Source organism: Geotrypetes seraphini, chromosome 3 (genome assembly GCF_902459505.1).
Source record: "Geotrypetes seraphini chromosome 3, aGeoSer1.1, whole genome shotgun sequence".
Taxonomy (NCBI): Eukaryota; Metazoa; Chordata; class Amphibia; order Gymnophiona; family Dermophiidae; genus Geotrypetes; species Geotrypetes seraphini.
The window spans coordinates 165,448,413-165,471,607 of NC_047086.1; the positions used below are offsets into that span (position 1 = coordinate 165,448,413).

A 23,195-nucleotide genomic window follows, 5' to 3' on the forward strand; every position below is an offset into this window, starting at 1 on the left:
TGCAATGTCTGCTCTGCATTCGGTGCAGAGCTCTTGCTCTGCGCCCTTTTTCCGGAGAGTTGCTGTGCGATGAATCTGTTGAAAAAGTCGAACAATTGTCTGTGAGCGGTAGGAGTGGTCCGTTGGTGTGGCTGGATGTTGGGATCTGCGGCCGATGCACGTGGGTGGTCAGCCGGCTGATGGGGTCTGCCCCTGCTCCTGGTCCCGCGATCTTTCGACCTTCTGCGCCTCCGCCGTTCTGGGCACTTCTTGAAACCTGGTTTTCCTGCAGGCTTTTCATTTTTTTTTTTTTTTTGCCATTCTTCTTCTTTTTTTTTCTTTCTGGGTCTTTTTTGTTGTTTTTTGTTTTTTGAATGGAGAGCTGTGATCCGTCCGTTTGGGAAGGGCGGATTAACTAAACTGGATTAGTGAGGGACAGCACAGGTATATATAGGGCTACCTGCACATGCTCAGATGAGGCTCCTAAAGCCTCACCTGAGCTCTGGGAGAGCAAATCCGAATTGGGAACGTAGATGACGTCACCAAAAGTGGGGCTGACTTATACTGCTTGTCCATGGAGAAGAGAGGTGTTAGACTGTCATGAAAGTTTCTCCCAATGCACAATACACTTGAGTGCCTAATAAATACTGTGTTAAACACTCTTGAGAGAATAAATCAAGCTTATGCAGCCAGAGGCTGACTGCAAATAATTCCCTTTGCAACTATCCACATCTCCCCAGTCACTTCTTTATTGGTGCAGTCCTTTAAAACTAATAGCTCCCAAATTAGACATCATTGTTTCTCTATAAAAGTCAAACAAATTGAAGCAGCTAGCTTTCATAAAAGTTGCTTTTTCCTGTCTCCTTGGACAGCAATAACCTCGGACCATTTTCCTGAGCACCTCTTTTGTAGGGTAGGATTCCAAAGGAGCCCATATAGAGCTGGCATTGGTCAGCGTTTATTTAAACAGTGGCCACCACCAGCTAAATTAACCTCACATAGTAAGTGCCAGCACAATCAGGCACAAGGCGGCTACCAGGTGTATCCAAATACCCAGTTACCTAAGACAGCCTTTTTGCTGTCCCACGTTAACCAGACAGGTATCCAAATACTGCCTCTGAATACTGGTGGTGCCTGGGTAACCCCTGACTCTTCTACTGACCTGCTCCAGCTCTAGTTAGGTGTCATCAACTCCTGTTTCAGTCTTAGTGACTTGATGAGTTACAGATCTAAAAAGAAATTGGGTCTGTGCTAGTCTGGAAAGGTCCTCCAGCATCATCCCCATGGTTATTTTCAATGTGTCCAGCCATCTGATTGCAGGTCACACTCTTCACCTGGTTCCTTTGATCTTCTCAAACATGATGTCCTTCTCCAGTGATCTTTCTCTTCTGATGGTGTGACCAAAATAAGACAATCATAACTTCATCATTTGGACTTTGAGTAATATAGCCAGTTTGATCTCTTCCAGAATCGATTTGTTACTTCTTTTGGCGGTTCTTGGCATGCATAAAATCCTTCTCCAGCACCAAAGCATCCGTAATTGATCACTGAGAAAATGAGTACATGGCCAATCTGATCTTCATTTGGAGTGTTATTTCCTTGCCTTTGAATACTTTGTTGAGAGCTATCATTGAACAGCAAACAAGTATCTGCGGAGTATCTTTTTCTTGCTGATTACTTTGTTTACGAAAGAGCCCAGGAGATTGAAATCATTTACAACTTCTATTCTATCAACTTCAAGTTCAAAATCTTCATCATGTTCCATGTTCATGATCTTCGTTTTGTTTATGTTCAGTTTTAATCCCATGTTATGACTTTTGACTTTGACTTTTCTCAGTAGATACAGCATGTCTTCTTTGCTGCTGATGTTGAGCGTTGTATCATCTGCATAGCGCAGGCTGTGTATATTTTGGCCACCAACTTTGAAACCAAATTTGCTTTTCTGAAGATGACTTTGCTGTAAAGGTTGAACAGGTAAGGATATACTGGGATGGAGACATAAGGCCCTGATTGGCCTATGGGAGGGGCATTAGTCATTTGAGCCAATCAGGGTCTTAGGCCCCCTCCCCAGTGCATCTCAGGATGCACCAGGTAGGGGAAGACCTGCCATTTTGAAGAAATGGTCCTGCCATTTTGAAGAGGGGGTGACTGGAGGTTTAAGGGGTGTTGGGTTGGGGCCTTGATGTTCAGGGGAGTTGTAGGGGGCCTTGATGTTCAGGGGCTGTCAGCGATTGGGAGGGTGTTGCAGCTTCTGTGTGGGGGAGAGGTGTCAGTGGGAGGCATTTGGAGATTTGGAGTGTAGCCAGGGTTGGGGCCTTGATGTTCGGGGGTGCTGGGATGGGGGCCTTGATGTTCAGGTGAATCATGGGGGGCCTTGATATTCAGGGGCTGTCAGCGATTGGGAGGATGTCACAGTATCGGGGGGGATGATGGCAAGAGGGAGTGGGCATCCCTCCTGCCGGTCTTCAATGGGGGGGTGTCGCCACTTTGTGGTGGGAGTGGCAACAGGAGGGAGTGAGCATACCTCCTGTCAGTTTTGGAGTACTTGTCGAAGGTCCCCTGCCGCAGCTGCTCAGCTGATTGTGGCAGAGGTATTTTATCCCCAACCAGCTGAGCCAGCAGGACTCCCCGAAGCTGCAGCTTCGGCGACACCTGTCAGCTCAAGTGATTAGGGATTCACTTGCCGTGATCAGCTCAGCCAGCCATGTTTTAACTTTAGAAATGTAGGCCTACGTGTTGGCCATCTGTCGCGGCCCTAGGGAGATGGCTAGGGCTGCTTAAGATCACCCAAGGCCACTTCCGGGCAAAACTATGCCCACGCCCACACCCAGCCTTGGGCTATCTTAAGTGTGTCTAGGCATCTCCTTGCACCCACGACAAATGCCTCAAGTGTAGGCGGCCTGCTTCAGGGATTTTTTTTTTTTTAAACATGCATCCCGATTGGCTGCTAGATGGCGGAAGGACATTTACCGCCACTTACAATCGGGACACCTGTTTAGAGAATCAGCCCCTCTGTGATAGGTGGGATATCAAGGTTGAAATAAACTTGGAAACTTGAATTTGGCTACATAACCAAATTCCACAGACAAAGGAGTTATCTACCTTTTAACACTTCTGACACAGTGGTAAGGCAGTGCTTCCAGCTAGGAAAGTATATCTTTGTGAAAAATAAGCCATATGAATCGTCCGATAGTGACTTTCCTGTAGTTTCACACTACAAACAACCACTGAATGAGCTACTGTTAACTGACATCATTTGCGTCTCGTCAGCCTTTGATGTGGCAACAAGAATTGTCTCCTGATCAAATTGCTACCACCTGAAATGTCCTTCTATCACGTGTCCAGTTGCTCAAACCTCTTACTGTTACTGCAATAGATTCATCCATCATTGCTGGCACCAAAGAACATTTCCAACATTTATTAGGCACTTATTTCCCCGTTAATCCACTACACTGTCTTGGTTCTCTTCTGTACCCATATCTGAAAGACAATCTAGTTATCTTCCTTGATGATGTAAAAACACAGGCAACCGAATCTTTGAGAAGTTTGTACCAAAACCAGTTCAAAATGGAAGACTTTATTTGTGATTTACAAACAACAGTTGAATCAAATATTGTTCTTTTTTATACTTTAATAAAAAGATTTAAATATTAAATAAGTGTTTGAGGCTTATGCAGATGAGGACAGAGTCCACGAGGATGGGAACAGAGTCCACAGAGACAGGGCAGGGACAGGGACAGAGCCGGTGGGGATGGAGACAACCTTTGTCCCCGTGTCATTCTCTACTAGTGAATATTAAGCAAAAATAACACATCCCTGCAAAATAACAAACTTGCTTATAAAGAAGCTTCACATATGGTAGGATAAGCTCAGAGACACGGAGGGGTAAAAAAACTCCAACCACCTCATCATCCAATCATCGCTGATATCCTCCACACTTTTTAGCTTTCTCAATTTAAATTATCAAAAACTAGTGAACTTCAAATCACTTCAATAAGGCTTAATTAGTGAAAAAACCACTTACCTATAACATGGTTCTTTGGAATTATCTACCTAATTTATTCAACCCCATAGTCTAAACTTCAGATATGATTACGACAGAATGCTAAATGCTATGAACTCACAAGTGCTTTTGAACATATAAATACAAAATCTCTCTCCCTCCTCCCTCCACCCCCACCAAGAACCAGTTTCAGCATCTATCACAAAACACCTTTGCCCAAGCAGTGGCTGTCTCTAGCGCATCCAGCCACCTCTTGAGTGATTATGACCTGCAAGATAAAATTGTGACATGTGGCGGTGAACTTAATCAGCTGTTTCAACAGATGGATTTAGACATTTGTGGAGTTTAATGCAGGATCAAGTTGAGAAGGATATGAAGAATGAGGCAAGCTTAACTTCCCAGCCATTGATCTTGATATGAGGAATGCTGAGAATGACTATAGACCTGAGAGATTCTGGGAATAGGTATGGCTTTTAAAGATTGCAATCATCGCTGATTCAGTGGTTGGTTACAGTGGCGTTAAGCTTTAGAAAGTGATATGGTGCCTTGATAAAACCCTTTCGGGTGAAACATGTTGGCGGTATAAATCGCTGAAAGCATGACCACAAGTTTTAAGCTAAGTATTTAAACTACTAGTCTTTAAGCCCATTACATTAATGGGTGCTAGAATAGATGTGTGTGTCTATCTGTGTTTCTTTATCTCTCTCTCCTTGGCCGCTGTCTGTGTCCTTCTGTCTACCCCCCCCCCCCCCCCCCCCCCCCGAGCAAAGCTGTCTGCCCCCAGCACACACCTCCCCCCAAAGTAGCCCCCTTTCCCTCTCCCTAACTGTCTCTCCATGGCCCTCTTCTGTCTTCCCCCCCCGAGCAAAGCTATCTGTTCCCAACACACCTCCCCCCCCAAAGCAGCCCCCTTTCCCTCTCCCTATCTCTCCATGGTCCCTTCTGTCTCCCCCAGCACACCCCTCCCACAAAGCAGCCCCCTTTCCCTCTCCCCTGTCTCTCCATGGCCCCTTCTGTCTTCCCCCCAAAGCAGCCCCCTTTCCCTCTCCCTATCTTTCCATGGCCCCTTCTGTCTCCTCTCAGCACACCCCTCCCCCCAAAGCAGCCCCCTTTCCCTCTCCCTCTGGCCCCCTGTATTGATCCCCCTGCTTACCCTCCCTCCATCCCGGCGTCTTCTGGCCTGCTCCTCTTCAAAGCAGGCCGTGATCGTGGTGGCCGGCCCCAACCCGGAAGCATGCTCCCCCATGACGCAATCCCGTGCATCAGAGGGAACATGCCTCCGAGGCCGGAAAGCACCCCGCGAGGCCCGCCAAAGCCAGCCACGATCGCAGGCTGCCCCAAAGAGGAGGAGCAGCGGCAGCAGTGATGAGCGAGGGCAGGAGGTTTGTTCGAGCTTGCTTCGGGTTAGTGAGGTGGGGGCGGGAGGTGTGTTCGAGCTTGCTTCGGGTTGGTGAGTGAGGGCGGGAGGAGGGGAGTGGCCAGAGTGATCCCTGGCCGGGTTCTAAAATGGAACACGGCCACGGATCACACACCACAGCGGAAGGGATCACGCTTTTTTAAAAGCGCATGCGCCGCTAATGTTTTTATTATATAGGATTTATACACTAAGGTGGAATAAAGTATTTATAAATTTAATAGTAAAGTATGGAAGATCTAGTGAGGAACTAGTACATAAAGCTTGACACAATGAATTTTAAAGATTGCAAACAGGAAAGGTCTTGCCCCTTACACATCCAATCCACATTCAGCTAATGCACTGCTTCCTGAAACTATCCCAGTCACTCTATCACTGAGCAAGATAACCACAACTAATATTCTTGAGACAAATTTGCCTATTCGGAGTCAATAGTGTATGCAAATTTATCTTATACAATATCTGTAGAACATAACTGGCTATGGGGTCAGCAGGTCAGACTTGGAAAGCGCTGACATTAATTCATGCCTACGACTGGTCCTGATTTAGGCACTAATATAATGCTGATTATTCAGTTGCATTTAGCAGGTTAGTGGTTTATGGCTTATTTCATTTAATATATATTAGTGGCTAGCCCTGATCAAGCGATTTAACTGGTCAGCAGCCAGCTAAATTGCTTTGAATATCAGCCCCTTTATTTGTAAGCCTAGTGCTGAAAATCACTGCCAAGTCCCTAACTATTTTTCCCCACCCCAAATCTGCACCTGTTGTTACCCACGTTTCGTGCTCTTAAATCTAGAGTTCAGTGAAAATTTTGGGGTAATATTCGGTCCACAGTGGTAAACAACTTATATACCAGTAATATTTAAATGGGCTGGTCTGATAAGTATTCAAAAGTGTCTCTTAAAGATCTGCCTTGAAAAGGTTGACATATTGTGGTGCCCATGATTGGTAGAGAGATGTTATTGATGAAGCAGAAGTATTTGTGGGTTAGCATGAATTTGATTAATTTTGTAATACTGTAGTTTCCAGAGTGTATTGGTGATCCAGGGTAATGGATATAGAAATCACTATACAGTATTGCAATATTCCCCATGCAGATGGCATAGCTGCATGTCATAAATTCCTACAATCTTTGGAGACAAGCTTTGTCCTTCAAGGTACCCTAACACAATGACCAGGGACTGCAGGGGTGTAGCCAGACGTTGATTTTGTGTGGGTGGGTGGACTTCGTGGGGGGGGGGGGGCGGGGAGGAAGCATTTCCTCTCAGCTCTCCACTTCCTCTCAGCCATCACATATTTATTTCCATACCCATCACATCTTGCAGGGGTGTAACCAGAAGTTGATTTTGTGTGTGGGTGTGGACTAGGGGGGAGGGGTAAGCATTTCCTCTCAGTTACCCCCCCTGTTGTTTCCGTACTAGAGAGTTTTGTGGGGACAGAAATCCCACCCATCCCTGCCAAAACCCCACCCGTTCCCATGAGGAATCCCTCCATCCACACCCGTCCCCGCGAGGAATCTCTCCATCCACATCCGTCCCTATAAACTTCAGAAATAGTTATTTCATTTAATTATGCTACTGAATTAAAGGGTCTGGTAGAGACCCATTTACAAATACGCAAAGACACTTTATTAATTTGGAAATATTAATTAGGAAGAATACATACTTTGTAAACGGGTTTCTACCAGAGCCTCTAATGTAAATATAAAATAGAAATACTCAGCTGATGAGAGGACCCCCCAAGCTTTCAGCTGAGGACTTCCTCTGCAGTTGGCCGGGGGTCCCTTTTGCCAAGCTTGGCAGGCAGCAGTAACGTCCCTGAGTCACAGATGCTGGCACTTCAGTGGCTCATGGATGCTGCCAGCGACTGCTGCGCTTGGTGGAGGGGAGTTCTGGCCGTCTCTAGAGGAGGTCCTGGATCCCCACAGGATTTCTGAGATCCCTGTTCCCGTGCAGACCTCTATTCCATACCCTATCACACCTTTACTGGCAGAGTTGCTCAAGCTCCAGCCAAAGTTTTGCTGCAGGAGCCCTGCTCGTGCTGTCTGAGAAGCAGTGAAACAGGCTGGCTGCTCCAGCCTCAGAAGTCAGCACTTCTGTACATTTTCAGATCAAATAAATGAACTGAGCATGTGTGAATGTTCTGGCATCAGCGGCTAGAGCACCCTGCTGACTTCCTGTTGCTCAGACAGCATGGGAAGGGCCCTGAGGTGAAACTCTTTGGTTGGCAGTGCTTGAGCACCTCTGCCAGCCATGTATTAGCTGCCACATTGGAGGGAGACTAAACCCAAAGTTGACAGGCCCAGATCCCCAAGGCCTCTGCTGCTTATGTCACTGGACAGGAACCAAAGACAAAGGGCTAGATGCACTAAAGTCTTTGATCATCACTTAGCCGATTTGACTGGTTTAGTGACCGTTCAAATTTGCTGACCGATGCACAAAATGGCGCTCTACGTGGTTTTCCGTGCGGTAGTATATTCTCCGATTCCGGCATTCAAATGAGGTCATTAATATTAAAACCAACCATCTTCATGCAAATGGGGGCGATTGGAGGCACACCCCCATCCAAAGACACAGATCGCTGGGTATCAATCTGGACGCATGCGCAGACTTTGCCTGTAGATGGTCTGTGCATGTGCTTGCTGTCTGTTTTTGGGTTTTTTTTTTACTGCCCCTGACTCTCCTGCTCTCTGCAGCCCTTCCCTGCAGTTCAAGGTCGCGGGTTTAAAGCGGGTTATAATCACGGGCTAGCACTTCAGGGAAGGGCAGCAGAGGGTAGGAGAGTCGGGGGAGGCAGAGAGCAGATCACGGCATTGAGCAGGAGGGCTGGGGAGCCAGATAGAGTCGCGGAGGCAGAGAGAGAGTCAGGGAGGCATTAAGCAGGTCGGGGCATAGGAGAGCCAGGCAGCCAGAGAGAGAGTTGGGGAGGCAGAGAGCAGGTTTATTTTAGGGCTGGCAGGACAGTCGGAAAGGACGTGAGCGACTGGTCCCCAGCAGTCGCTTCTTCTTGATTGGCCAGCCCAGTCGGTGTTCAAGAGTTTTGTTTAGTGAATCGCTGTCTGCCTATTTTGCATGCCGTTTCCCCTCATTTGCATGCACGGATCAGAAGTGGATCGGCACAGAGGTTAGTGAATCGGGTCGGAGGAAAATCGGGTCGCAAACTGATCTGTACACGATTGGTTTGCTTAGTGAATCTGGCCCTTAGAGAAGTAAACCAAGCAGTCCAACCAGTAGGAAGAAATCTGAGCTCACTTTCCTGCCTACTACTTCTCTTAGCCCTGTCCCTTTTCCCTTTACTGCAAGCACAGGTGCACTGAAACTGATGTACATACTTTGAACTACTGGGTGAAAGACAATTTTCAGCTCAAAAAATGTACCTAAATTGCTCGTATTCTTTCAGAGGATTCAAAGGCCAGTATCATTCAATGCTGCCTTGATTCATTTGCAAAGCAATACTACACTTAAATCATTCTAGATTCATACCCTGGATGTACCCTCCGAAAATCTCACTCTTTGGCCTTCAATCTCATCCTCTGGCATGATAAATCTCACTCTTTGGCCTTAACATCTCTGTAAAGGCATTCAGTGCAACAGGCAGACATCAAAATACTGAAAAGGCATGAGTTAAGTTCAAAGTTCTTTTTTACAAGCAGCATCTATATAACAGCTATGGATAGTGGCATTTGTTCAAAAAAATAAAGAAAAATACAGTACAGTACTGTCCCCATTAAAGGCAATGGTGATACACATCAGTAGCTAAAGTTTGAACTAGTCTTTTTTTGGGCATCTCCCAGCTTTGCAATAACTAAATGTAGCTGGGCGTGGTTTAGGATAGTGGACATTATTTTTTTGGAATGTAGCTAGTGCTGTAGAAAACTGAAATTTGTTCTTTCCAAAACTAAGAACATTCCCAGCCTTACCAAACACACTTCTAATAGAAACTTCTTCCCAAAAGAACAGAAGGAGAGGAGCCCATATCAGGTGAAAAGCAAGCTGCTATGCACAACAGCTGGCTTATTGAGGAGTTAATCAGACATTTGCAGAAGATCTGCTTTGGCAATCCATCACTAATCAAATAAAGGCTTCTCTGCTTGCAGCTAGCTTTCAAACAAAGCAAACAAAAGCCAGAGTAATCTCCAAGTGAAACTGTAGGCAAAGTATCAGATGGGTTTGTTCCTGGGACGGTTAACACAAATTCTTGAACCATGAGGTTTTTTTTTTGTTTACTTGGACTAACAGCTCTGCAGCAGAAAACCTGAGAATGAGGCCCAAACAACTCCCTAAATAAATTATGCAGGCTCCTATTGTTCCACAAGCCCTCTCCTGCCAAATCAAATCAGGAGATGCTCTCAGCACTAAACTCATTAAAGCAACATTTCAAGATAAGGAAAACCACAAACAGCAGTCAATCCTTCAAACAAGGCACTGCAGTCCTTTGGCATTTGTGAATTTAAGGGCGTCACCTCTCTGGATAGATGTAAATGAGGGTGTTAATGGTGCCCTTTCCTCAGACATCTAAAGTTAGCACCCTCCCAACATTTTTTGAAAAAAAAAGACTTAAAAAAAAATACACATTTTATTATAGTGATCAGTAGCACAGGATTACCTGGACAGTCCTCTAAAAAGAAGACATGTCTGGATAAATCTGAATGTATGGAAGCCCTACGTATTTGATTTCAAGTCTAATTACAGAACATAAGAAACGCCTTCACCGGATCAGACCGAGGTCCATCTAGTCCGGTGCTCCGCACTCGCGGCGGTCCATTTAGGTACTTCTTTTTGGAGACCCGACATTACCGCACACCTTCTTGCATATCATATTGAGGGATACGGTAATGTCGGGTCTCCAAAAAGGAGTACCTAAATGGGCCGTCACGAGTGCGGAGCACCGGACTAGATGGACCTCGGTCTGATCTGGTGAAGGCGTTTCTTATGTTCTGTAATTAGACATGAAATCAAATACGTAAGTGTATAAGTCCTTCCTAGGGCTTCCATACATTCAGATTTATCCAGACATGTCTTCTTTTTAGAGGACTGTCCAGGTGTCCCGAAGTTTTTCTTTAAACCCTGCAGTTTGTCCAGGATTTGGACTCTCTGAGTGCAGCCTAAATTTATTTTTTTAAACCTTCAAGCAGGCAGTGGGTGTCATCCATGGGTGGGAGCCGCATCAATCGTGGTTCTGTCGTGGGTTTCTGTGGTCCAAGGGCAAGAGCTCCTATTGCATGCCGCTGGAGGCTCATTTGGCACTGGCTGGAAGTGACAGGAAAGGCCCTGTCTCTGCCTGAGCTCAGGACCGCGTCTGGAGAGCGTCCACGCATGTGCATGATGTCATCATGTATGTGCATGCTCAGAGGCCCTCCATACATTGTCCCAAGCTCAGGCAGAGCTAGGGTCTTTCCTTCCACCTCCAGCCAGCGCTAACCGAGCCTCCAGCAGTTCGCAACAGGAGTTCCTACCCCTGGACCACCATGCGCAGATGCACTCTAGACTCGGACCGAAAAGACAAGATTTGCATGGGGCTGGTGATGGGGATTGGAACAGGGCTAGGATAGGGTGGAATGGGCAGAGCTAGGGCAGAACAGGGTGGGGGTGGGGCAGAAGAGGGAGGGGCCACACATCCTCTTTTTCCAGATGCAAAATCTGGTAACCCTGCTGGTATTAGACTGTGCACATGTTCAAAGGGCACCAGCGCAGGGAAAAGCTTGAGTGCCAGTGGCGTAGTAAAGTGGGTGCGGGGGTGGCAGTCTACTCCAGGTATGGTCTTCCTAAGGGTGTGGCGGAACCCCTCATCCTGCCCGCCCGCTCGCTCCTCTCCATGTCATGCACGTGCCCCTTGCCTTCCCTCCCATACCTTTTTGGCACAAGGTTGCTACCTGAATTGGTGCTTTCTCTGATGTCACTTCCGGGACCCGCATCTAGGAAGTGACATCAAAGGGCGAGCCAACACCGACATGGGCAGCATGCCACTCACACCAGAGAAGTTTAAAAGGTACAAGGAAAAGGAAAGGGGCGCACGCGCAGCAGAGGGGTGGGGAAGAGGGTGGGTGATGTCACAGCTGACGTTGCCTAGCAGCCCTTGTCAAAGAGCTCAGAATAAACTTTAAAGTTCTGAGCTCATGCACTAGTTTCCTACCCACACGTAGTTAATAGCAACAGAATACTCATTATACCTTCAGTTAAATATTATAGCTTAGAATAAAATAAATTCAGTACGGGTAGGGATGGGAGGGCTTGTGTGACTGTTGTATCCTGCTGTCCACGGATAACACCTGTTACAGGAGTGCAACATGTGCTTTCTCCATGAGAAGGGGTAAAATGCAGACCTGACGGACCTCGCAGATCTAAAACCGCACGTCCTTAAAAATTTGAGGTCCTTTGTAGTTTCTAGCTCTGACAGACCTCAATGACAATTTAGCTCTGACGGATCCGTCTCAGCATAGGGAGGGAAAAGTACTAGGATCCTTCAGTGCTAAAATGTCATAGAGGTCTGTCAGAGCCAGAGACTAGTGCTGGAGCAGAGTATATACATTGTTTGTTTTCAGTAAATTTAAAAATCTGAGATCCGCGCCACTTTTAGTCTCTGGCTCTGACAGACCTCGAAGACATTTTAGCGCTGACGGAGCCTAATAATGTTCCCTCCCTATGCTGAGACGGATCCGTCACAGCTAAATTGTCATCGAGGTCTGTCAGAGCCAGAAACTACAACGGACCTCAGATTTTTAAGGACGTGCAGTTTTAGATCCGCGAGGTCCGTCAGGTCCGCATTTTACCCCATCCCCTTCTCCATGGACAAGCAGGATAACAACATCCACACATGTGGAGATTTCCAAGCTGAGGGTTGTATTAAACCAGATACAATGGAGGAGGCGGTTAGCTGAATTTGATAACAGTATTTATTTTAAGCAATAAACAAAGATATCGCAAGATATTGCATATAGTATCTTGACATTGATCTTTTGTAACCACAATAGGTAAATAGTCCTGATTATACAAGAAATAAAATTATTATTATTATTATTATTATTAATGGTTGGTCTAAACAATAATGCTTAACAAATGTACAAGGATCTCTCCAAGTAGCCACTCTCCATATATCTTGTAAAGGTACATTCCTTAAATAGGCAACAGAAAGAGATTTTGCTCTTAAGTTTATGCGCAGTTACTCTTGGGTTTACTGGTTGAGTCTTATAACAATATGATATGCAATCCACCAGCGTCCTTTTGGAAACTGGCGGGGAAGAGGGTGGGGGAGGGTGCTGCTCACCCATACTATGCCATTGGTGGGTGCTGAAGATCAGTGCAAATAGCATGTGAATTAACTACCATTTTATTGCTTCCTGACCAATTTCTTGGCTCCTATAGTACTTCTACATTTGGACATTTAGGTTTTCACCCCAAATATTGGAATGGAGTTTGGATTACTGCAATCCTGAAAAATATATAGTCATTTTGAAAAGGGCTTTTGTAGGCTAGAGAGAAAGCCCTAAGAAAGACCTCTAAATACCCACAAGCCTAAATATGCAATTTCTCTTCCATGATAGGAAATTTCAAACCTAACTGTTGGATGGAAAGTATTTAAATCCAACAAAAACTGATCTAATCTTGCGATACTCCCTGTCCAAATCATAAGCATGTTGTCAGTAAACCTTTTTTAGATGTGCGGGTATTTAAACATGATGACAGACTTAGTTTCAAGATTTTTTTTCTAAACCCACAGATCGTAATACGTTCTTAAGTTAGCAGAGTATGCATCCGAATGACACGGTGGCAAAATTCATCACCGTTCCCGTCCCCGCAGATAACCGCGGGAAATCATCCCATGTTATTTTCTAGTGTCTATTTCAACCTCAGTCCTTCTACACCAGCATTCTTCAAAGCAAAGCTTGAGGGTCAGTGGTTGTGGCCATTCATACTCTGATTCTTCCCTCTCTCCTTAAAGAATGACATGAAGATGGTTTCCCGCGGTTATCCGCGGGGAAGGGAACGGTGATGAATTTTGTCACCGTGTCATTCTCTACGAAGCATCTTAAAGACAGCTTGCCAGTGTCCCAATTTTTTTGGTATAAACACATTGGTGAGGCTTGAGAGCAATATGTTTGTAAAGCAAAAGAACTAAAAGAAAAATTTTATCAGCGAGGCTATCCTAAGAAAATTGTTAACTCAGCCTACAAACATGCGCCCTATAATAATAGGGATCTGCTTTTACAGCCACAAAATATGCCTGAGGATCAGACTCCATTAACTTGTAATTTGAAATGTAATTCATCCTCTCAGAGCATCGCATCTATTATTAAGAAGTTTTTCTCAAGTACCTAATTTCATTTTAGTTTGATACATTGCAAACCGCCTAGGTCAGTAAATGCAGGAGTGGTATATCAAATCTTAAATAAACATAAACATGCTAGAAATGACAATCTTACCGATAAACTTTGTTTCAAGTTTATTAAAACATTTTTATACCGCTTAATCAAATTTCTAGGCGGTGTACAATGTAAAAAATTACATAAAAACAAATTAAAATTAGAAGTACTAAACAAAAACTAGAATAGGTTAACAAAACACATAACAAAACTTCTGTGGCAACTCAATTTCAAATGTTTTCTATTGCAGGGATGTCATATTGGAATAAGCTTATTGGCCAACTAAGATTATGTGCAGATCATTATAGCTTTAAGATGATGTTGAAAACCAAGCTTTTTGTATATGCATACTTTTGATTTGTCTTTCCTGAAAATGTTTGGGTATTTTGGTAACCTGTAACCTTATATGTTACTGAAGAATCTGTAGGTTTTATTTCTTATGTGTTTTGATATTGTTTTTAAGAGTGATATGTAGTTGTTTGGCTGAGTGGATGGTTGGGTGAGTGTTGTCCGTACGTAGGATGGTAGAGGGCTCGATTCTGTGTTGGGGGGGGGGAGGGCGGGTTCTTTTCTTTGCTGTTTGCTGAGTGGCAAAAGAACACAGCTAGCTCAGCAGTCTCTCTGCTCTTCCTTTTTTTCCCCTTTTTTTGCTATCTTTGGGGTACCGGATAGGGGTTCCCAGGGTAGGGGGGTGTTTCTGAGGCGAGGGATGTGGTTGCATTTGGGAGCGGGTGGGGGTGGGGTGGAGATGGGAGTTTCTTTGAAAAACCTGTTTGTTGTACTCTTGGTATTCTCGATCTTGTTGAACCATTGTTTTGTTTTGTGTATTTACTGATTGTGCATCAATGAAACATGATTTACATTAAGAGTGATATGTATTGTTATATGTTTTGGCTTTATGTATGTTTATATGGAAACCTCTGTGACTCCAGGCGGTATACAAATTTTTTAAAATAAAAAATAAAGCGGATGTGTGGACTAACCGATGTCGGGCAGAAAACAGTGGTTTCCGAAAATGTGGCACGTGCTCTGTTTGTGCCATAACAATTGAAGGTGCGCAGGTAGAATGGAATAAAGGCAAAAATCGCAAAATGTGTGATCTACCTAATAAAATGCTCTTGCGATATTTTTATATTGGTCAGACATCTTCATCTTTTAATACAAGAATTATTGAGCACAGATCCTGCCTGCGTAAACAGAGATTAGAAGCCCCAATGGTTAAACACTGTTTGCAATTGGATCACTGGACTCTTCAGAGGGAGGAAGAGCAGATGCTGCACACCTTAGGGAGAGGGGATAAGGAAAGGAAGGGCAGACACTGGACATCTCAGTGGCGGGTAGGAAAATGAAGGGCAAATACTTGATAGTGGGGGGCGGGGAGGGGAAAAGGCCTTGAGCCAACCCCTTAAAGGTGGCACATGGATGAATGTTCCTAGGGAAGGGGTCCTAAAATCCAGTCCTCATGTTCTACAACTCAGCCTGGATTTCAAGATTCCCACAATGAATATGTATGACTGCATCAATTGTGTACAAATAGATCTCATATATATTTATTGTGGGAATCCTGAAAACAAGGCTGCAATGTGGACTTTGGGGACTGGATTTGAGGACCCCTGACCCAGGGATTCACCTGCACACTTCATGTTTCTGCTAAGTCCGTGGACTTTTTCTACTCATGGTCTTCGTACCACTGTTCAAAGGGAAAGTACAATGTCTACTTCCACTTTGAAAATTATATAAGGAAAGAGTGCCCACAGGGACTTGTACCTCTTTTTTTCCACAGGTAATTTTCCAGCAAAAACGAAGCACATCGTTTAGAAAATACAGAATTGTGCATGCTTTGTGTAGTGATCCTTGTGCCTGGGCATGTCTCCCTTGAATGCTGATAAAAACACATGTAGAAAATGGTTTTTGATAATTGTCCAAGTATAAACAAAGTTCTGCAAAAAGTGTATTGAAGCTGAAGGACGATGACCGTAAGCTACAGGTAATAAAGGCATCTTTTTCTGCACAGGTTCTCCAGAAGAATGGTCAAGTCTCCAGTGTGAACGGAACAGAAGATGAGCAAGTGGAACTCACCTGCCAGTCAGGGGATGCCAATGGGCAGGAAGAGGAAGCCGTCATTCTAGATGGTAGGTCTTACCCTCAAACCTCTTGTATCAATGGGGACAGCACAAATTAGCAGGAACCATTAATATGAGCCCTAACGTATTTATTCATTCAATTCATCTTCTATCCCATTCTCCCCAAAGAGCTCAGAACGGGTTACAGGTTAAACATACATAATATACAATAAACACTCGCAGTGGTTTCAGTTGCAAAATATCTCAGTCCTCAATTATTTTAAACCTCTTTGGAAGTTTTTTAGCCAATGATGTGGAGGTGGTGGTTTGAGCTTGAGCTCTGCCAATAAAACCTGAGGCTTTTTCTTCCATTTGAGCAGGCTCTCAGCTACCTTTAAGTGGAGTTTTTTTTGCACTACTTTATTTATATTTCCCCACTTCACCTTTTGCAATATTGCACGATAAAGGTAAATCTTTTATTTTATATGTTAATATGTAACTCGCCCTGGATAAGGGCAGATGAGAAATAAACAAACAGGTTACAATTTGCCATAATTACAGTACAAGATTGTGATACATAATTTACAGGTTACAATTTGCCATAGTAATACTTACAGTAAAAGTTTATCCAATACAAGTTTTATCCTAACTGGACACACACTAGGGATCTAATACCAATATACATAATATACGGTACAGTTTAACATATGGACCCATAGAAAATTAGAAGAAGCTGTACCTTATAAGTAATCCTACAGCAAACATTTGCCTACACTATGGGCTTCTTTTACAAAGCCACGCTAGGGCCTTAACGCACAGAACAGCGCGCGCTAGCTGCTACTGCCTCCTTTTGAGCAGGTGGTAGATTTTCACCTAAATGCAGTGTGTGCGCTAAAACCGCTAGCGCGGCTTTGTAAAAGGAGCCCTATGGGCTCCTTTTACTAAGGTACGTTAGGGCCTTAACGTGTGGAATAGCGTGAGCTAAATTGCCACGCGCGCTAGACCTTAATGCCAGCATTGAGCTGGCGTTATTCTAGAAGCATACCGCGTGGTTTAGTGCGCGGTAATTTAGTGCGTGCGCTAAAAACGTTAGCACACCTTAGTAAGCAGGAGCACTGAGACAAATCAATGAGCCAGCAGAATAGGATTGCAATTTATTAAATGTCCAACTCAAATGCAATAGTGTGAAATTCCAAGAAAGGACCCAACATGGTCCATGTTTTGGATGATAAGCCTTCTTTAGGAGTCCAATACTTCCATATGGTAAAATCACAAATTGATTAGCTACTGATTTATAGTGCTCCCACTTTATCACAGAGTGGTGGTTATTGTATTTGTGGTTCACCACCTTCCTAGCTATGACCAGTTGATTCTTTTGGGCTCCTATGAGGGGCCACTGAAATGTTCTCAACCCAACCAAGAAGAGAAAGACGTGGAGCCATGAAACTTATAAGTTATTTCACACTTTTCATTTCAATGAGTCAAATGCATCTGGTAAATATGGGCAGAAGTACAGGGAAAGCAAGCCATTATGACATCATTGATGAGGTTGGCTCTTAGACATTGGTGGGAAGACGCATTATGACATCACAATATGAGGGGCTGCTGAAAAGTTCTCAGCCCAAGCAAGAAGAGAATGATGTGGAGCCATGAAACTTACAAGTTATTCCACACTTTTCTTGACTCTTTTCGTTTTGTTTCATACCATTGAGAATTTTTCAACAGCCCCTTGTCATATAGTACTACTTTTTAGGTTTTCTCCCTAAATAATGGAGTACTAGCAAATCATGTGCTGTGAGTAGAGCTTTGGAGAAATTATTGCAATTCTGAAAAATATACTAATTTTGAAAAGGGTCCTTGTAGGTCCTTGTTGTGTCATGTAACACAACCCATGGAGCACTAGATCTTTCCAAGCATAAAGAGAAAAAAAAAACCAGCCATGCATTTTCGGTTATCTGTGACATGGCACAACAGAAGGCCCCAGAAAAACACCCAAACGCATTGTTTTTGCTTCATATCTTTCTTTTGTGATCTGATTTATTTTTATGAACAGTCCATAGCCAGAAAATAAAGGTAGAAAAAAAATTAAGAGAACAACATTATAGTAAAAAAAAGTCTTTAATAATGTCTAGTTCATTTGTTGGTACAAAAGTCACCTGCCTGACATGGCTATGTTTTATTTATTTATTTTATTTACCACTTATATCCTAAGTGGTTTTACATTCAGGTACTTTATCATATTTCCCTATCTGTCCTGGTGGGCTCATACTCTATCTAGTGCACCTGGGGCAATGAGGGGATTTAGTGACTTGCCCAGGGTCACAAGTAGCAGTGAAGGATTTGAACCCACAACCTCAGGGTGCTAAGGCTGTAGATCTAACCACTGCGCCACTGTGCCAGATCTGTATCTGCTTCAGGGGCATATGATGCTACTTTCATAGGAGATCTCACATTGAATTGTCAAAATGTCAAACATCCAGCAATGGGATCTAGTCAGTTCCTTTCTGTAGTTCAAAAACTTTATTGAGCAAATGAAATATGAGACTATAGACAATCTACTGTAAATTCCAGCCCCCCTCCAAACATTGAGGAGTCTTGATCTCCCGTTTGCACTGTTTTTACCCTCCAGCTGCACCCTATCTTCTGCAGCACAACAGTTTGCAAAGTGGGCCCTTAGCAGGGGCCAGGCAATGTAATTTCCTTCAAGACCTGGCATGTGTGCATTCAGATTTCTTTCCAAACAGAAACAGTCAGCAGTTGTATTTTTGTGCTAAATTAAACATATAACTGCTTTTAAAATATATATATACTAGTTTTTTAGCCCGTTACATTAATGGGTGCTAGAATTACCTCCCTCCCTGTCCAGCAGCACCTCTTACCTGATCTCCCTGTTTAGCAGTACCCCTTCTCCCTGCCGGGACAGACACGAATGAGGAGCTCCGCCCCTTCCAGCAGTCTTGCTGAAGATTTTGATACAGGCACGTGGTGGTCTGGCCGGGCTGCTGAGGAACCTTTCCTGCGGGGACAGCGGGCGCCTTGTCTCTGGCCAGCGAGCTCATCATGCACATCTTCTTCTCCCAGACTGGCTGTGGGCCTCAGCCACCTGTGAGCGCCGGTGCGAGCGCCTCTTCTACCCAGCGTGAGCGCCTCTTCCACCCGGCCTTGTGGCGCCAGCTGGGGCTCAACATGCGCGTGTCATCTGCACCTCGATTTCCTCATGCGAAAGGCGAGCCTGCGGGTCAAATTTGCCGCCGAGAACTACCTAAGCGCGAGGCGGTGGCCGCGGTGACAGGAGGCGACGCGGAGCCCGAGGCGGATGCTGGTAGCCCCTCCTCACGCTGGCTGGATGACCTGCGCGCTTCCCCGGTGCAGGTGCTGTGTGTGCTGAGCAGTCTGTGAAGTGTAAGGGATCCGGAGCCAGCAAGCTCGCATATCTCCTTGGGGTCTGCGAGAGAGAGATGCGTTGTAAGCACGCATGCGCACTCCTGCCGACCACGGAACTACAGATCAGGGATCAGGGAACACGCCGGTAAGAGTGCGCATGCGCACTTAGCATTTTATTATAGTAAATAGCTAGGGCCTTATATATATACTGTATGAAGAGCAATTCTATGATAGGGCACCTACACTTTCACACCAAGGTACTGATTCTATAATAATGCCTAAAAGGTTGGTACACACGAATGCGGCACATAGTGCATATCATTCATGAGTTAGATGCCTAGAGGGGCCTAAATTGGACTAGGCTCTGGTAGGTATCAATAGGCACCCCCTATTTATGCCAAGGTTTTCTTAGCCTAAATACCAAAGCCTAAGTCCAATCTGGCGCCTAGAAGCAAAACATGCCCAAATCTGCCCACGATCTGCCCTTAACCACGCCCACTTTCCGGTAGGATCTTGGACTAGGCGCTTACCTAAAGTCGTAGGTGCCTACAGCTCAATTAATTTTAATTTTTGCCAATTATGAGCTCATTATTGATCATTATCGGCGCCAATTAAACTTTTTAAATAAACAAACTCCCCCCCTTTTATAAAAGCGTAGTGTGGGTTTTAGCGCCGGCCACGGCAGTAGCAGCTCTGATGCTCATAGAATTCTTATGAGCGTAGGAGCTATTACCACTGTGGCCATTGCTATAAACCACGCTATGCTTTTGTATATGGGAAGCAAGTTAGACACCTAGATTGGCTAGGTATACCGATTTAGGAGTCTTAACTACAGGTGCCATTTATAGAATCTGGGCCCAAATGCATGTATAAATGAAAGAATAACTCCCATGCAATAGTCTACAATATTTTGATATTCTAAGTATTCATATATATACTTATACATATTCTTCCGAATTCTACAATTCTGACTAAATATGCACAAATCTGTGCGTATTGCCGATTTGTGCACACAACTTAATTGGTTAACACTGATAATTGCCATTTAACAAACAATTATTTGCACTAATTGGCACCAATTAGAATTTACGTACACAGCTTGCCAAGCGTATTCTACAAAGTTGTGCACATAAATAATACCATGCGGATGTCAATTGGGGGTGTAGCCAGGGGAGGAGTCATGGGTATTCCTATAAATTAGGCGCACTGCTATAGAATATACCTAATCCGTGCAGAATTTAGGTGCGGAAATTTCCACCAGGTTTTAGTTGGTGTAAATGGCCGCACTCAAATTATGGCTGTGGGACTGAGCACCACACATATTCTATCAACTACGCCTAACTCGAGATGTGACTTATAGAATAGCGCTAGGTGTGTGTGTTTGGGGGGGGGGGTTTGGTGTGCATTTATTTGGTGCCATATGTAGAATTAGGCCCATTAATTATATTTGCAAATTCAGCAGTATTAACTATACGTAGAGTAGCACTGAATAAAGGAATATTTTGAAACATCTAGATTAGAGACATCCCCAATGTTTCAATTATTTCCAATATGTTTTAAACAAATTGACCTGCACATGTACAAGTTAGACAGCACTTATGGAAGCTATAACTTTATGTGGATACATACCCCCTCCTTTACAAAGCCATGCTAGCGTTTTGAGTGCCAGCCGCAGCGGTAACAGCTCTGACGCTCGTAGGAATTCTGTGAGCGTTGGAGCTGTTACCACCGTGGCCGGCACTAAAAACATTAGCGTGGCTTTGTAAAGGAGGGGGTTAGTCAAATAAAGTTATAGAGTATTTTCTGTGATCTGACTTCATTTGTTTAAGATGTATCAAGATAGGTGGCTGCCACACCGTTGAAAATTAGGTTTTCTCTATATAATGTTGTATGTGTATTACAGTGCTATACATCTCATTTGATTTATTGATTTATAAACCACCTATCTAGCAAAATATATTCAAGGCAGCAAACATCAGATAGTTAATCAATTTCAAAACGCAAGGGGCATCAATAGAATATACATGTAACAATTACAATTGACATTTAGGGCCTGTTTTACGAAGCCGCGCTAGCGGCTGCGCTGTGGTAACGGCCCCGAAGCCCATAGAGATTTAAAGGGCTTCGGGGCCATTGCTACGCGGCTTTGTAAAACAGGAGGGTTAATTTCTTGAGTGTTGACTGAAACTTCCCACCCTTACGACTAGGAGTGCTTCCTCTGCAGAATTTGGACTCTGTAGAGGACAGATTCTAGACTTACTCTGCTACTACTATTAACTTACTATAGCCGGACCATTAATGTGGAATGCCTTGTCCGGAATGTTACGCCATTGTAGAAATCTCCTGCAGTTCAGGAAATTGCTTAAAACCCATCTGTTTGTTCAAACCTTTTTAACGTGAATATGAAACATCTTTTGAGTTATGTTTTTATTGAAAAACAGTGTACTAAATTGAAGAATGGTGTTATTTGACAATTAGTTTGGATGCAGTCTTATCGAGGACACAATGATATAATACTGTGACTTTGTATTTTCCTCTAATTGATTTATGTCTCCTTTTAAAATGTTTATTTTATTATGTATGGAAATTTGTGAGCCGCCTTGGATACAGGCGGATTAAAAATGTTTAAAGAACTATTTCTAGAGCACTACAAGACATACGCAGCGCTGTACAGAGTCAGGAAGGAGATAGTCCCTGCTCGAAAGAATTGACAATCCAAGACAGACAAACAGGATGCCAGGGTGGGGTTACAGTTAGTTAATCTGCTGGCTAGCTGTTCAGCCATAGGAAAAAAAGATTTGATGTTTTATTTTATCTTAATATATTAAGGCGTGACAAATTCTCCATGCTGCTCTACTTGTAATGTTTAACACAAGCTAAAAACAAGCCATTTGTCTTATGAAATTAATGAAAAAACATCTAGTTTAATAGTAATAATAATAGCTTTGTGCTTGGGTTGGCAGTATTCTTCTATTATTCAGTTCAAATCCAGTTTTTGGACCTCCAAGTATTTCATTCAAATTTGCTAAGATAATCATAGTCCACTTTGACCGAGCTTAAATATGGCAGTTTTCTTTTTTTAAAAAAAAAATTCTGATTTATTTGGATTGAATTGGAGTATGCAACCAGGGCATTCTTTGTACATTTAACACTGAATCAAATCAGAACTGTGGTCCCCAACCACAAATGGACAGGATTAATCAGAAGCGACATATTCTAGCCTGTTTTTTTTTATGCTTAATTCCTCTGGCCCCTTAAATGTTCCATTTTATCACAGCAAAAACACCCCCTCTCCCACAAAACAATCAATGAAAAAAAAAATCCAAAAAGGAATGGGAGTGATCAAACCAATGAGCCAGGAGAATAAGACCATAATTTATTAAAAGTTCAACTCAAATACAATAGTGTGGAATTCCAAGAAAGGATCCAATATGGTACATGTTTCAGCTAGTAGGCCTTCCTTAGGAGTCCAATACTTCCATACAAATTGATTAGCTATTCACAGTGTTTCTGCTTCATCACAGAGCGGTATTTATTGTATTACTGGTTCACCAACTTCCTAGCTACCTACTCAAATGTGATTCTGTCATATGGAAGTATTGGACTCCCGAGGAAAGTTTACCAGCGGAAACATAGACTGTGTTGGGTCCTTTATTGGAATCCAACACTATTGCATAGAGTTGGACTTTTAATAAATTGTAATCCTATTCTCCTGGTTTACTGGTTTGGTTACTCCCATTCCTTTTTCCAGTTTACCACAGAATATCAGTTTGGGGGTCATTGTTCACATGGTGGGCCCAGACTAAGAAGTCTCCAGCCTGACAGTAGCTGTAAAGGTCTTAAGACATCAAAAGGTTCTGATCTATGCACTTCCTGTGAAAGATTCAGCTTTTGACCTGCATGAAAAGTACAGAAGAATTATGTTAAGCATTTATAATCTGCTCAGGATCAGAGCAGGGAACAATTTAAGAAGCTGATAACAATAATAGC

At 43.7% G+C, this 23,195-nt stretch overlaps 1 protein-coding gene across 1 annotated transcript in view; it reads left to right on the plus strand.

Annotated features, from left to right (window-relative positions):
- Window positions 1–23,195, plus strand: part of AKAP12 (A-kinase anchoring protein 12) — a 301,152-nt gene that overhangs the window by 174,356 nt on the left and 103,601 nt on the right. The window contains exon 2 of the mRNA XM_033936501.1: window positions 15,773–15,890. Within this exon, the coding sequence (XP_033792392.1) occupies window positions 15,773–15,890 (118 nt within the window). The remainder of the gene's footprint in view (window positions 1–15,772; window positions 15,891–23,195) is intronic.